The 15,828-nt window shown below is 43.7% G+C and overlaps 1 protein-coding gene across 2 annotated transcripts in view; it reads left to right on the plus strand.

The window, feature by feature from the left end:
* Positions 1 to 15,828, plus strand: part of TAF15 (TATA-box binding protein associated factor 15) — a 329,472-nt gene that overhangs the window by 297,910 nt on the left and 15,734 nt on the right. For both annotated transcript variants that reach the window (XM_030185658.1, XM_030185659.1), the window contains one exon: positions 13,167 to 13,283. In XM_030185658.1, coding sequence (XP_030041518.1) covers positions 13,167 to 13,283 — 117 coding nt within the window. The remainder of the gene's footprint in view (positions 1 to 13,166; positions 13,284 to 15,828) is intronic.

The raw sequence follows: 15,828 nt of genomic DNA on the forward strand, positions 1-15,828 counted from the left end.
TGAGGTATAGGATACCATCAAAACAAATGAGCATTATGATTATCGTGCTGTAATGGAGATGGTATAATAAATGGTAACAATAATACACATACTGATATTTGAACAAATGAGAACAACACTAAAAGAAATCATTAAATCGTATACAGATATAGGAAGGAAATGTGTATGCCCAAAATGATATATGATGAAACAAAGGGATTGGCAATAAACGTATGAAGAGAAAATATAAATGAGAGAATATATCAGCACATCATTTAAGTGCAGTATGGGGAATAACCACCCCAGATTACACCCTCCCTATCTCAGACAACCTGAAAATTCTCGGAGTTACAATCGACCGAGCCACCGGGAATCTAGAAGATGTCATCCGCCTGTCCCTCAGTTGTCGCAATTCGCTGCACTGGTGGACCATTCGGACCAATTTGACCCTGGGACGTCCATTCCAAATTCAGCAGCCCACGAAAGTGCTGACGACGGATGCATCTCGCCTGGGGTGGGGAGCTCATGTCGATGGGCTTCACACCCAGGGACTGTGGTCCCTCCAGGAACAGGATCTTCAGATCAACCTCCTGGAGCTCCGAGCGGTCTGGAACGCACTGATGGTCTTCAGAGATCGGCTGTCCTATCAAATTATCCAAATTTGGACAGACAATCAGGTTGCAATGTATTACATCAACAAGCAGGGGGGCACCGGATCTCGCCCCCTGTGTCAGGAAGCCGTTGGGATGTGGCGTTGGGCCTGCCAGTTCGGCATGCTTCTTCAAGCCACATACCTGGCAGGTGTAAACAACAGTCTGGCCGACAGACTGAGCAGAGTCATGCAACCGCACGAGTGGTCGCTCCATTCCAGAGTGGTACGCAAGATCTTCCGAGAGTGGGGCACTCCCTCGGTGGACCTTTTCGCCTCTCAGACCAACCACAAGCTGCCTCTGTTCTGTTCCAGACTACAGGCACACGGCAGACTAGCGTCGGATGCCTTTCTCCTCCATTGGGGGACCGGCCTCCTGTATGCTTATCCTCCCATACCTTTGGTGGGGAAGACCTTACTGAAGCTCAAGCAAGACCACGGCACCATGATTCTGATAGCGCCTTTTTGGCCCCGTCAGATCTGGTTCCCTCTTCTTCTGGAGTTGTCCTCCGAAGAACCGTGGAGATTGGAGTGTTTTCCGACTCTCATATCGCAGAACGACGCAGCGCTTCTGCACCCCAACCTTCAGTCTCTGGCCCTCACGGCCTGGATGTTGAGGGCGTAGACTTTGCTTCATTGGGTCTGTCTGAGGGTGTCTCCCGCGTCTTGCTTGCCTCTAGAAAGGATTCCACTAAAAAGAATTACTTTTTCAAGTGGAGGAGGTTTGTCGTTTGGTGTGAGAGCAAGGCCCTAGAACCTCGCTCTTGTCCTGCACACAACCTGCTTGAATACCTTCTGCACTTATCAGAGTCTGGCCTCAAGACCAACTCAGTAAGGAATCACCTTAGTGCGATTAGTGCTTACCATCTTCGTGTAGAGGGTAAAGCCATCTCTGGAGATCCTTTAGTCGTTCGATTCATGAGAGGCTTGCTTTTGTCATGGCCCCCTGTCAAGCCTCCTGCAGTGTCATGGGATCTCAACGTCGTCCTCACCCAGCTGATGAAACCTCCTTTTGAGCCACTGAATACCTGCCATCTGAAGTACTTGACCTGGAAGGTCATTTTCTTGGTGGCAGTTACTTCAGCTCGTAGAGTCAGTGAGCTGCAAGCCCTGGTAGCTCATGCTCCTTATACCAAATTTCATCATAACAGAGTAGTTCTCCGCACTCACCCTAAATTCCTGCCAAAGGTGGTGTCGGAGTTCCATCTTAACCAGTCAATTGTCTTGCCAACATTCTTTCCCAGACCGCATACCCGCCCTGCTGAGCGTCAGTTGCACACATTGGACTGCAAGCGAGCGTTGGCCTTCTATTTGGAGCGGACACAGCCCCACAGACAGTCTGCCCAATTGTTTGTTTTTTTCGACCCCAATAGGAAAGGGGTCGCTGTCGGGAAACGCACCATATCCAATTGGCTAGCAGATTGCATTTCCTTCACTTATGCCCAGGCTGGGCTGGTTCTTGAGGGTCATGTCACGGCTCATAGTGTTAGAGCCATGGCAGCGTCGGTGGCCCACTTGAAGTCAGCCACTATTGAAGAGATTTGCAAAGCTGCGACGTGGTCATCGGTCCACACATTCACATCTCATTACTGCCTACAGCAGGATATCCGACGCGACAGTCAATTCGGGCAGTCCGTGCTGCAGAAACTGTTTGGGGTTTGAATCCAACTCCACCCTCCAGGACCCGAATTTATTCTGGTCAGGCTGCACTCTCTGTTAGTTGTTCTTCGTAGGTCAATTTCTGTTATGCCCTCGCCGTTGCGAGGTTCAATTGACCTGGGTTCTTGTTTTGAGTGAGCCTGAGAGCTAGGGATATCCCAGTCGTGAGAACAAGCAGCCTGCTTGTCCTCGGAGAAAGCTACTACTACTACTACTACTATTTAGCATTTCTATAGCGCTACAAGGCATACGCAGCGCTGCACAAACATAGAAGAAAGACAGTCCCTGCTCAAAGAGCTTACAATCTAATAGACAAAAAATAAATAAAGTAATCAAATCAATTAATGTGGACGGGAAGGAAGAGAGGAGGGTAGGTGGAGGCGAGTGTTTACAAGTGGTTATGAGTCAAAAGCAATGTTAAAGAGGTGGGCTTTCAGTCTAGATTTAAAGGTGGCCAAGGATGGGGCAAGACGTAGGGGCTCAGGAAGTTTATTCCAGGCGTAGGGTGCAGCGAGACAGAAGGGGCGAAGTCTGGAGTTGGCAGTAGTGGAGAAGGGAACAGATAAGAAGGATTTATCCATGGAGCGGAGTGCACGGGAAGGGGTGTAGGGAAGGACGAGTGTGGAGAGATACTGGGGAGCAGCAGAGTGAGTACATTTATAGGTTAGTAGAAGAAGTTTGAACAGGATGCGAAAACGGATAGGGAGCCAGTGAAGGGTCTTGAGGAGAGGGGGGTAGTATGAGTAAAGCGACCCTGGCGGAAGATGAGACGGGTAGCAGAGTTTTGAACCGACTGGAGAGGGGAGAGGTGACTAAGTGGGAGGCCAGCAAAAGCAGATTGCAGTAGTCTAAACGAGAGGTGACAAGGGTGTGGATGAGGGTTTTGGTAGAGTGCTCGGAAAGAAAGGGGCGGATTTTACGAATGTTGTAAAGAAAGAAACGACAGGTCTTGGCAATCTGCTGGATATGAGCAGAGAAGGAGAGAGAAGAGTCAAAGATGACCCCAAGGTTTCTAGCTGAGGAGACAGGGAGAATGAGAGAGCCATCAACAGAAATAGAAAATGGGGGGAGCGGGGAGGTGGGTTTGGGGGGGGGGAAATGAGGACAGCAGGCTGATTGTTCTCACCTACCCTCCCTCCTCCCCTTTGGAGTTGTGTTTTACTCATTCCTTGCTTGTCATTCAACTGAGCGGGAACGGTCGCGCACGGGCGGGAAGACGGCCGCGCATGCGCGGTGGGTGTGCCCTGCGTGCGGGACCGCCCGCGAAGTTTTTGTTCCTTTTGGTGGGGGCTGCCGTGGACGTCAACCCAGTCGTGAGAACAATCAGCCTGCTGTCCTCGGAGAACACCTGCTACAGGTATGTATCATTCGCTTTATCAACAGAGATAGTGGAGGGAGAGGAGAAGTGGGTTTGGGAGGGAAGACAATAAGCTCGGTCTTGGCCATTGTTCAGTTTCAAGTGGCGGTTGGACATCCAGGTCGCAATACCGGCTAAGCAGGCCGATACTTTAGCTGGGTTTCTGCAGTGATGTCTGGTGTGGAGACATAAAGCTGGGTGTCATCGGCATAAAGATGATATTAGAACCCATGGGAGGAGATTAGGGAACCCAGGGAGGAGGTGTAGATTGAGAAAAGAAGGGGTCCAAGGACAGATCCCTGAGGAACTCCGACAGCGGGATTGGGGTGGAGGAAGAACCCTGAGAATGTACTCTGAAGGTACGGTGGGAGAGATAAGAGGAGAACCAGGAGAGGACAGAGCCCTGGAACCCAAGTGAGGACAGTGTGGCGAGAAGTAAGTTATGATTGACATTGTCAAAAGCGGCGGATAGGTCGAGGAGGATAAGGTAGGAGTACTGACCTTTGGATTTGGCAAGGAACAGGTCGTTGTAGACTAGATAGTGCCGTTTCCGTCGAGTGTAGGGGGCGAAAGCCGGATTGAAGTGGATCGAGGATGGCGTGAGAGGATAGAAAATCGAGGCAGCGGCTGTGAACGGCGCGGCGCGTTCAAGTATCTTGGAGAGGAAGGGTAGGAGGGAAATGGGGCGGTAGTTGGAGGGACAGGTAGGGTCAAGTGATGTTTTTTTGAGGAGTGGTGTGACTACAGCATGCTTAAAGGTGTCAGGGACAGTTGCAGTGGAGAGAGAGAGGTTGAGGATATGACAGATTGGGGGGGGGGGTGACAGTAGGAGTGATGGTGTTAAGTAAGTTGGTGGGGATGGGGTCTGAGGAACAGGTGGTGCATTTCGAAGATGAGAGAAGATAAGCGGTTTTCTCTTCGGTGATATCGGGAAAAGAGGAGAAGGAGGCCTGGGTTGGTTGGTTGAGGGAGTGTGTTATAGGGTGAGGAGGAGGAGAAGATGGTTTGGAGGTGAATTTGAGGTTGATTTTCTGCACCTTGTCGCGAAAGTAGTCCGCCAGTGCTTGAGGAGAGAGTGAGGGGGGGTGGGAGCAGAGGGCACTTTGAGGAGGGAGTTAAGGGTGGCGAAGAGACGACGGGGGTTAGAACTGAGGGAGTTGGTCAATTGGGTGTAATAGTCCTGTTTGGTGAGGAATAGGGAGGACTGGAAGGACGATAACATGAATTTATAATGAATGAAATCGGTGTGGGTGCGAGATTTCCTCCAGAGGCATTCAGCCGATCGGGCGCAGGAGCGAAGGTATCGGGTGCAAGGAGTCAGCCAGGGCTGGGGATTAGTACGCCTCATGGGACGGGAGATGGACGGTGCAAGGGCATCGAGAGCAGAGGAGAGGGTGGCATTGTTGTATGTGGAGACAGCCTTGTCGACAGTCTCGGAGGACATGATAGGGAGGAGATCAGAGATACTAGAGGATAAGGTGGGAGGGTCGACCGCCTGGAGATTCCTAGAAGTAGTGGTTAGTATTGGGCGGTACTGAGGGGGAGGGTGATGAAGTGTGAAGGTGATCAGGTGATGGTCAGAGAGAGGAAGAGCTGAGGTGCAGAAATTGGAGGGTGAGCAGGTAGAAGAGAGGACGAGGTCAAGACAGTGGCCAGATCGGTGAGTGGGTGTGGTGGAGCTCAGTAGGAGGTTGAAGGAGGAGGTTAGAGTGAGGAATTGAGAAGCGTAAGAGTCGGAAGGGTTATCAGTGTGTATGTTAAAATCACCAAGAATGAGAATAAGTGTTGCTTTATTTCTACTGGCGATTTTGACAAGCCTGTTTATTAAGATTCAGGTCGTTACGAAAAATGCTATAATTTTGAGCCACAGCATTGTGCTCTTAAAAATTAATATAAAAAATGAGTGTTACAAATCCCCATGATGGAAACTTGACAAAGGCTTTCATCAAATCCGTTGCAAATCTAGGACTTTTAGTCTGATAGGTTTCTGAGGGATTTTTCTTCTTAAAAAAAATACACTCTCTGTGGAATAGCCCGGTCTAGTGTAAATACATTTGTTACATGTACCATATTTATTTATTTTTTTCCATTATCCATCACATCTGTAATTCTTTGAAAATGTTTTTAATGCAAACATTTTCCCCACAATCCTTACAATTATGTTTTCAATGTAAACATTCTCCTCACACTCTCACAGACATTCTTCATTTATTTTTTATTTATTTATTAAAAAAAAAAATTTTTTTTTTTTTTTTTTAAGATTATTTTTTCTCCATTTTCTCCTTTATTTTTTAAGATTATTTTCTCCTTTTATTTTTTATTTTTGGAGCCAATTACGATTCCTGCAGTTATCTCTGTTTCAATCGTTGTTCTACATACATGTTGTACTTGTACACTTTCCCCATTTGCAATTTCTATTAGCAAGCATATTGCAACCCTCAACATTAACGCATTTCATTTTTTCTTTTTAGCAGGAGTAAGGAGCTACGATCTTGCCACCGCTCATTCACACTTATTTGAGCATTATTTTAATCGATTTATTTGCCCAACTTCGACACGTCAGTTCATTCTTAACGCTATGTCACACCCTCAACAGGTAGTTCCGTTTTTAGACAACTCACTAGTTTCTAATCTTAAAAAACATACTTTAGAATACATTTCTAATTCAATTTTATTTTTATTTAAGCATCCTCTCTTTAAAAAAATCTCTCTTGCTATACACGTCATCAGACATCATATCCTTGACTTTTGCGCCTTTTTCGCTTTTAAAACGGATCATTTCTCCAACTGCCTCTCTTTTGGCTCATGTTCAAAACCTACTTCGCTGGCAAGCGCGTCTTCTATACCAAGGGTCTTTTTAAAGGTAAGTTTTGTTTTTAGACATATGTTACCCGTAATCTTCTGACGCCACACTACTGGCGACTACTATGATGTGCTGATGTATTCTCTCATTTATATTTTCTCTTCATACGCTTATTGCCAATCCCTTTGTTTCATCCATATATCGTTTTGGGTATACACATTTCCTTCATATATCTTTATACAATGTGTGTTCTCATGTGTTCAAATATCAGTATGTGTATTATTGTTACCATTTATTATACTATCTCCATTACAGCACGATAATCGTTATGCTCATTTGTTTTGATGGTATCCTATACCTCACGTTATGTACCCTTATTACATTCTTCTATATCTAACACCTGAGATAAGTGCTACTATCAATAATTCCCCCCCCCCCTTTTTTTGCCTATCCTTACATGTATATTACATCAAGCCAATTTACAGTTTTCAGCTTTTTTCTCACACTGCTAGATAAAAAATAAAAAGTTTTTAATTATTCACTAAATTAATCCCAATAGCGTGTTTAGATGACGTATTGATGTACATTATTTTTTTCTTTTATATTTTTGAAGTACTCTTTTGTTATTTCCTTTGTTTATCTATATAATGTTTTTGGTACATACATTTCCTTTGTATATTTGCATGCGATGTAAAGATATTTTTTAATGCTGTTCTATTTGTTTACATATTAGTATGCGCAATATTATCATTTATTCAAACCATCTTTGTTATTGTACCCATATGATGTGACCACGTACATTGATTTTATGTATTTGTGTATGCCCTTATTCCTTTATTGTATATTTTTTGCCTTTTTTATATATATTTGAATATTTTACTTGTTCTTATTTGCCATCATTCTTTCATATATTGAAAAATTAGTTTTTAGCACCATTGTGAATTCAGAAGATCTTTAGATCACTCTCCCTCTTAATGGAACTCACTCCCCCTTGCCATCAGATCTCAGACTAACTACCTCTGCTTCCGAAAGAGGTCAAAAGCCTTCCATAGACTATTCCATAACAAAAATCTCTCGCCTTTCAAAGACTACCACAGAACAACCACTTCTACTATAATGCCCCTTAACCAGCCACAGAAACATCAAATGAAACACCTCTACTACTCTCATACTCTATACTGCTATACTAGATTGTACTCATCTATGAGGGGCTTATGTTAGATACAGTGTAATGGTAGGGCATTGGTTGAATACAGTTTTTCAATCTTGTTAGATGACGTCACAATTTACATCCCGTTCAAATGTGATATAAAAGAAATCACTAATGACATCAACAAAAGCTTCCTAATCATTAACTCCTGGGCAGATGCATTTCAGCTGAAACTTAATGAAGAAAAAAGCACAATGCCTCATACTTCACAATATAATAATGGAGTGGAGGAGTGGCCTAGTGGTTAGGGTGATGGACTTTGGTCCTGGGGAACTGAGGAACTGAGTTCAATTCCCACTTCAGGCACAGGCAGCTCCTTGTGACTCTGGGCAAGTCACTTAACCCTCCATTGCCCCACGTAAGCTGCATTGAGCCTGCCATGAATGGGAAAGCGCGGGGTACAAATGTAACAAACAAAAAAAAAAAAAAAATACAAACAAATTCACCACTATAACCACACCAAATTTTTCCCTTCCCATTGCAGAAACTCTGAAAATTCTTGGAGTTACCATTGATCGCAATCTCACACTGGAAAATCAAGTGAAGAATACAACCAAGAAGATGTTCCAGTCAATGTGGAAACTTAAAAGAGTAAAACCTTTCTTCCCAAGGGCCATTTTCCGTAACCTGGTGCAGTCACTGGTGCTGAGCCACCTAGACTACTGCAATGCACTCTATGTTGGCTGTAAAGAGTATATTCTCAAAAAAACTTCAAACAGCCCAGAACACAGCAACCAGACTCATATTTGGAAAAAACAAAATACAAAAGTGCGAAACCCCTAAGAGAAAAACTACACTGGCTCCCAATGAAAGAACGAATCATGTTCAAGGTCTGCACTCTAGTTCATAAAATCATTCACGGAGATAGACCTTGTTGACTTACCACCCAGGAATGCTAAAAGATCGGCCCGCACTTTCCTTAATCTACACTTCCCTAGCTGCAAAAGACTAAAATACAGACTAACACACGCGTCCAGCTTTTCATACATGTGCACGCAACTGTGGAATGCATTACCACTTACCTTAAAAACAAATTACGAAGCAATCAATTTCCGTAAATCTCTGAAGACCTATCTATTCAACAAGGCATACCACAAACATAGTAACATAGTAGGTGATGGCAGAAAAAGACCTGCAAGTCTGCCCAACAAGATAAACTCATGTGCTACTTTTTGTGTACACCCTACTTTGATTTGTACCTGTCCTCTTCAGGGCACAGACCGTATAAATCTGCCCAGCACTATCCCCGCCTCCCAACCACCAGTCCCGCCTCCCACCACTGGCTGTGGCACAGACCGTTTAAGTCTGCCCAGCACTATCCCCGCCTCCCACTACCAAGCATCCACTACTCTCTCCGTGAAAAAATACTTCCTGACATTTTTCTTGAGTCTGCCCCCCTTCAATCTCATTTCATGTCCTCTCGTTCTACTGCCTTCGCGTCTCCGGAAAAGGTTCGTTTGCGTATTAATACCTTTTCAAATATTTGAACGTCTGTATCATATCACCCCTGTTTCTCCTTTCCTCCAGAGTATACATGTTTAGGTCCGCAAGTCTCTCCTCATACATCTTGTAACGCAAATCCCATACCATTCTCGTAGCTTCTCTTTGCACCGCTTCAATTCTTTTTACATCCTTAGCAAGATACGGCCTCCAAAACTGAACACAATACTCCAGTTGGGGCCTCACCAACGACTTATACAGGGGCATCAACTCCCCCTTTCCTTCTGCTGGTCACACCTCTCTTTATACAGCCTAACAACCGTCTAGCTACGGCCACCACCTTGTCACATTGTTTCGTCGCCTTCAAATCCTCAGATACTATCACCCCAAGATCCCTTTCCCCGTCCGTACCTATCAGACTCTCACCGCCTAACACGTACGTCTCCCGTGGATTTCTGTTCCCTAAGTGCATCACTTTGCATTTCTTTGCATTGAATTTTAATTGCCAAACCTTAGACCATTCTTCTAGCTTCCTCAGATCCTTTTTCATGTTTTCCACTCCCTCCCGGGTGTCCACTCTGTTACAGATCTTTGTATCATCTGCAAATAGGCAAACTTTACCTTCTAACCCTTCGGCAATGTCACTCACAAATATATTGAACAGAATCGGCCCCAGCACCGATCACTGAGGCACTCCACTACTCACCTTTCCCTCCGAGCGAATTCCATTCACCACCACCCTCTGGTGTCTGTCCGTCAACCAATTCCTAATCCAGTTCACCACTTCGGGTCCTATCTTCAGCCTGTCTAGTTTATTTAAGAGCCTCCTGTGGGGTGCCGTGTCAAAAGCTTTGCTGAAATCTAATAATCTAATAAGAGTAATAACTTAATAACCCTAACCTAATAATTAACCTAAAAAAATTGGAAACTGCTCAGAACACAGCAGCCCGACTCACCTTCGGCAAATCGAGATTTAAAAGTTCAAGACCACTACGAGAGAGGTTGCACTGGCTTCCAGTGAAGGACCGCATTGCTTTCAAGATCTGCGCATTGGTGCACAAAATTATCTATGGAGAAGCCCCTGCTTATATGGACACTCTCATTAACCTGCTGCTCAGGATCTCCCGCAAGTCAGCTCGTTCATTCCTCAATCTCTACTGGGATAGGGGAAAGAGGAAGCATAGAGGGTCTTATATTTGAGGCCACTAAAAGCTGGAATGGGCTGCCTCAAGAGGTCAAATTCACTCCAGATCATCAGACCTTTAAGAGGCAACTCAAGACCTTCCTATTTGGCAGAGCATACGCGGAAAGCCCGCTTGGCGCCACATCCTTCTGAACCACAGCTATCTCAGCGACATATCATTACCTCTCCTCTCTCCCTTTCCTCCCTCAGTTGTTTCTCTCTCCCTCTTTATTTATTTATTTATTGCATTTGTATCCCACATTTTCCCACCTATTTGCAGGCTCAATGTGGCTTACATAGTTTTATTAACATTGTCATTCCAGGATATCAGATACATTTAGTAATGTGCCGAGATTAAGTAAAGGAAGAAAGAAGGGAGTAATTAGGGTAGGTATTGTTTTGCTTAATAGACTATTGTACGCCACATTGAGCCTGCAAATAGGTGGGAAAATGTGGGATACAAATGCAATAAATAAATAATAACTTAACTTTGAAGGAGTAAACAAACATGTGGACAAAGTGGAGCCGGTTGATATTGTGTATCTGGATTTTCAAAAGGCGTTTGACAGGGTACCTCATGAAAGGCTACAGAGGAAATTGGAGGGTCATGGGATAGGAGGAAAAGTCCTATTGTGGATTAAAAATTGGTTGAAGGATAGGAAACAGAGAGTGGGGTTAAATGGGCAGTATTCACAATGGAGAAGGGTCATTAGTGGGGTTCCTCAGGGGTCTGTGCTAGGACCGCTGCTTTTTAATATATTTATAAATGATTTAGAGATGGGAGTAACTAGCGAGGTAATTAAATTTGCTGATGACACAAAGTTATTCAAAGTCATTAACTCGCGACAGGATTGTGAAAAATTACAGAAGGACCTTACGAGACTGGGAGACTGGGCGGCTAGATGGCAGATCACGTTTAATGTGAGCAAGTGCAAGGTGATGCATGTGGGAAAAAACAACCCGAATTATAGCTACATCATGCAAGGTTCCACGTTAGGAGTTACGGACCAAGAAAGGGATCTGAGTGTCGTCGATAATACACTGAACCTTCTGCTCAGTGTGGTGCTGCGGCTCGGAAAGCGAATAGAATGTTGGGTATTATTAGGAAAGGTATGGAAAACAGGTGTGAGGATGTTATAATACCGTTATATCGCTCCATGGTGCGACCGCATCTTGAGTATTGTGTTCAATTCTGGTCGCCGCATCTCAAGAAAGATATAGTGGAATTGGAAAAGGTGCCGCGAAGGGCGACTAAAATGATAGCGGGGATGGGACGTCTTTCCCTATGAAGAAAGACTAAGGAGGCTAGGGCTTTTCAGCTTGGAGAAGAGACGGCTGAGGGGAGACATGATAGAGGTATATAAAATAATGAGTGGAGTGGAACAGGTGGATGTGAAGCGTCTGTTCACGCTTTCCAAAAATACTAGGACTAGGGGGCAAGCGATGAAACTACAGTGTAGTAAATTTAAAACAAATTGTAGAAAATTTTTCTTCACCCAACGCGTAATTAAACTCTGGAATTCGTTGCTGGAGAATATGGTGAAGGCAGTTAGCTTGGCAGAGTTTAAAAAGGGGTTAGACTGTTTCCTAAAGGACAAGTCCATAAACCACTACTAAATGGACTTGGGAAAAATCCACAATTCCAGGAATAATATGTATAGAATGTTTGTACGTTTGGGAAGCTTGCCAGGTGCCCTTGGCCTGGATTGGCCGCTGTCGTGGACAGAATGCTGGGCTCGATGGACCCTTGGTCTTTTCCCAGTGTGGCATTACTTATGTACTTAATAATCTAATAAGAGTAATACCTTAATGACAACACAATACCACTTCAGTTACACTCCTAAAGCTCTCTCGCTATATCCTATGCCTTATTCTATGCTGTGTTCCAAGTACTCCATGCAACTCTAATGTATCACTTACTCCAGAATGGAGAATGCCATAACGGAAATTTATAAGCTAAATCTATATTGTCATCCATGTATTCATGTAACACCAATTGTTTGTCTATTTCGGAATGGCGAATGCCATGACGGAATATTGTGAGCCACATTGAGCCTGCAAATAGGTGGGAAAATGTGGAATACAAATACAACAAATAAATAAATATATGATGCAAATCCCACTGAACTCCGAACGGGGGATTTTAGCGGAATATAAGATCTGAATTGAATTAAGAAGAACAATTGTATGAATTTTCCAGCACTGTTTACTTACATACTATGCTGCTTAGACCCCCAGCTCTACTCTCCAAAAAGAAACAAGCATCCAAAGCTGGTAGCTCTGAAAAGTTAGTTTTTTCTGCAGTTTCCATAGATCAATTTTGATATGAAGAGTATTAATTATATGGTGACGTAGAAAGAATGGTAGTAAACTGATCCTGTGCACCAATTGTCTGGGACACTGGCGCACAGCTGGATCAGTGGTTCTTGATCTGAGCTGTAGCTAATATTGATCAATCAGATATGTTAATATGATAAACTGATATGGTTCTGAATGTGACTGTGTAGGAATGCTAGGGGTATGGGATACTAGGCATTTAACTTAGACCTAAAAGAAAGAATGTAAGCTCTATTGAGCAGGGACTGTCTCTCTGTGTCAGGTGTTCAGCGCTGTGTGCGTCTGGTAGCGCTATACAAATAATAATAATAATGATCTTGACCTTTTAGGTTTAAGTTAAATGAAGTAATATAGTATATGGTAATGTACAAGGGGCTTTTGTTTCAGTGCAGTGTGGGTATAGATCACAATTAAACAAGTTAATGGTAAATATGACCATAATGTCGGCATAGACTTAAGCTTTGACTTTCCAAATATGTATACTGTAAAAAACATTTTCTCTCTCTGCTGATTAAACTTTCAATTGTGCTGTAACTTAATTTCTTCCAGGAAAGGATTTCCATGGAAACATTATAAAAGTTTCGTTTGCAACAAGAAGACCTGAGTTCATGCGAGGAGGTGGCAGTGGTGGTGGTGGTGGTGGTGGTGGTGGACGACGGGGTGGAGGTACAGTTTTTGCTGAAGTTGTGTTCCTTTAAGAAGAATTCAGTTTTGAAAGGGAAAAATGTATATTCAGTATTAATGCTCTATAAAGAGAGATTCAGACTACACTACTGAAGTTTTAGTGTAATAGATCTTTCAGAGGGCAGAGAACAGCTGTGACAGTCATAATTGGTCAAAGATCTCTTGAATTTAGTCACATCCTTTTCCTGATCACCTTGACTGGAGCAAAGAGGTATACTGAAGTAAATCTATATATGGGCATGGAAAAAGATTGCCATGGCTGGTGTACATGAACGTTGTCATAAGACAAATTTTGGGTTTTCTGCTACATGTGCTTCTTTAGGATAGCTATGCCAGCAATTAGAGGCATTAGCATTGGGTCAGTGGGTGCTGCTCCTGGAAGGTATTCTGTCCAGAGCTCATTTCAAGTCTTCAACCCAAAAAGTAGCTATATATACATATACAATCTTTTTTTTTTTAATGATGAAAGGATGTTGTAAATAACCTTTTAGTCATAAAATAGTAGTCTGTTAGCTTATTTATGAACTATTATTGAAAACAACCATAGCAGGTACAGTACATTTATCAGGTTGTAATTTAAGAACATAAGAATAGCCATTTTGGGTCAGACCAATTGTCCATCTAGCCCAGTATCCTGTTTCCAACAGTGGCCAATCCAGGTCACAAGAACCTGGCAGAAACCCAAATAGTAGCAACATTCCATGCTACCAATCCCAGAACAAGCAGTGGCTTCCCCATTTCTCTCTCAATAGCAGAATATGGACTTTTCCTCCAGGAACTTGTCCAAACCTTTTTTAAACCCAGGTACATTGACTGCTGTTACTGCATCTTCCAGCAGAGTTCCATCAAGTGAAAAATATTTCTTCCTATTTGTGTTGAAAGTATTTTCATGTAACTTAATTGAGTGTCCCCTGGTGTTTGTACTTTTTGAAAGAGTGAAAAATCGGTTCACCACTTCTTGTTCTACACCACTCAGGATTTTGTAGGCCTCAATCATGTCTCCCTCATCCATTTCTTTTCCAAGCTGAAGAGCCCTAACCTCTTTTAGCTTTTCCTCATGAGAGGAATTCCAACCCACTTTATCATTTTGGTCGCTCTTCTCTGAACCTTTTCTAATTCTGCTATATCTTTTTTAAAATACGATGACAGAACTAAACGCAGTACTCTAGGTGAGGCTGCACCATGGAATGATGAGCCATTATAGTATTCAGTCTTACCATCCCTTTCCTAATAATTCCTAGCATCCTGTTTGCTTTTTTGGCTGCTGCCACACACTGGGCAGAAGATTTCAGTGTATTATCTAGACTGGCACCTAGATATTTTTCTTGGGTGCTGACCTACACAGTGGACCCTAGCATCAGGTAACTTGTTCTTCCCAATGTGCATTTGTCCACATAAATGTCATCTGCCGTTTTGATCCCAGTCTTCCAATTTCCTAAGGTCTTCCAGCAATTTTTCACAGTCCGCATGTGTTTTAACAACCTTGAATAGTTTTGTCATCTGTAAATTTAATCACCTCACTTGTCTTTTGTGTCCTAGTACAGATCCCTGTGGCACTCCACTATTCACGCTCCTTCATTGAGAGAAATGGCCATTTAACCCAATCCTCTGGTTTCTGTTTTATAACCAGTTCCTAATCCACAACAGAACATTGTCTCCTATTCCATGACTCTTTAATTTTCTCAGGAGTCTCTCATGACGAACTTTGTCAGATGTTTTCTGAAAATCTAGCTCACCTTTATCAACACATTATTCACACCTTCAAAGAAATGAAGACTGAGTGGACCTGGTTGCTGGCAGACAAATCATCTGTAGGAGGGGCTAGGCTAGCAGTTGGCTCTAAAAAGTGCCCTTTGGGCGGACCCAGAGACCGGGACTTGGGATGGCTCTGGAAAGAGCCTTGGGGTCAGGCCCGGAGACAGGGACGGATCAGGCAGAGACCAGACTGGAAACACAGCTGGAAGCAGGACGCGAAACACGGCTGCAAAGGCATTGGGAGGGAGAGTTCTGCCTTCTTAAATAGCCTTAAATATGCCCCAACAGTTGAAGTCCACGGAGTGCCTTTTATCCCTCCCTCTTTGGGTCTACAAAAGGAAGCGTGCCTAGGAGGTCCCACCCCTGGCAGCTGTATGTACAAAGGCTCTGAGATTCAAGAAGCAGCAGCTTCCTCACCATTTTATAGTGGAAAAATCCACTGTCACAAGCCAAGACTTCAAGACTCGCTCCTCAGTGTCCCCTGGGGGAAGGTTCACACTTGAATCTTTTGGTAAGAGATTGTTTCAGAACTCTGTGCTCTCATCCCACACAGCACCCTTTCAGCTCTTCATGGGATGTATTTGTGAAATACTGTGCAAAATGTTGCTTAGTTTGTGGATACCCTTCTTAGAAATAAGGCCGACAATATTTTTGTTATGGCATCAAGAACTTGTCATGGGGATGAGTGGCCCAAAATCTTGGCTGGCTATGAGCCTCAGACCTTATGCAAGATGTGCAGGAAAAGCTTGCTAATGTACCATACCATGAAGAG

This window comes from Microcaecilia unicolor, chromosome 13 (genome assembly GCF_901765095.1).
Source record: "Microcaecilia unicolor chromosome 13, aMicUni1.1, whole genome shotgun sequence".
NCBI classification, from domain to species: Eukaryota; Metazoa; Chordata; class Amphibia; order Gymnophiona; family Siphonopidae; genus Microcaecilia; species Microcaecilia unicolor.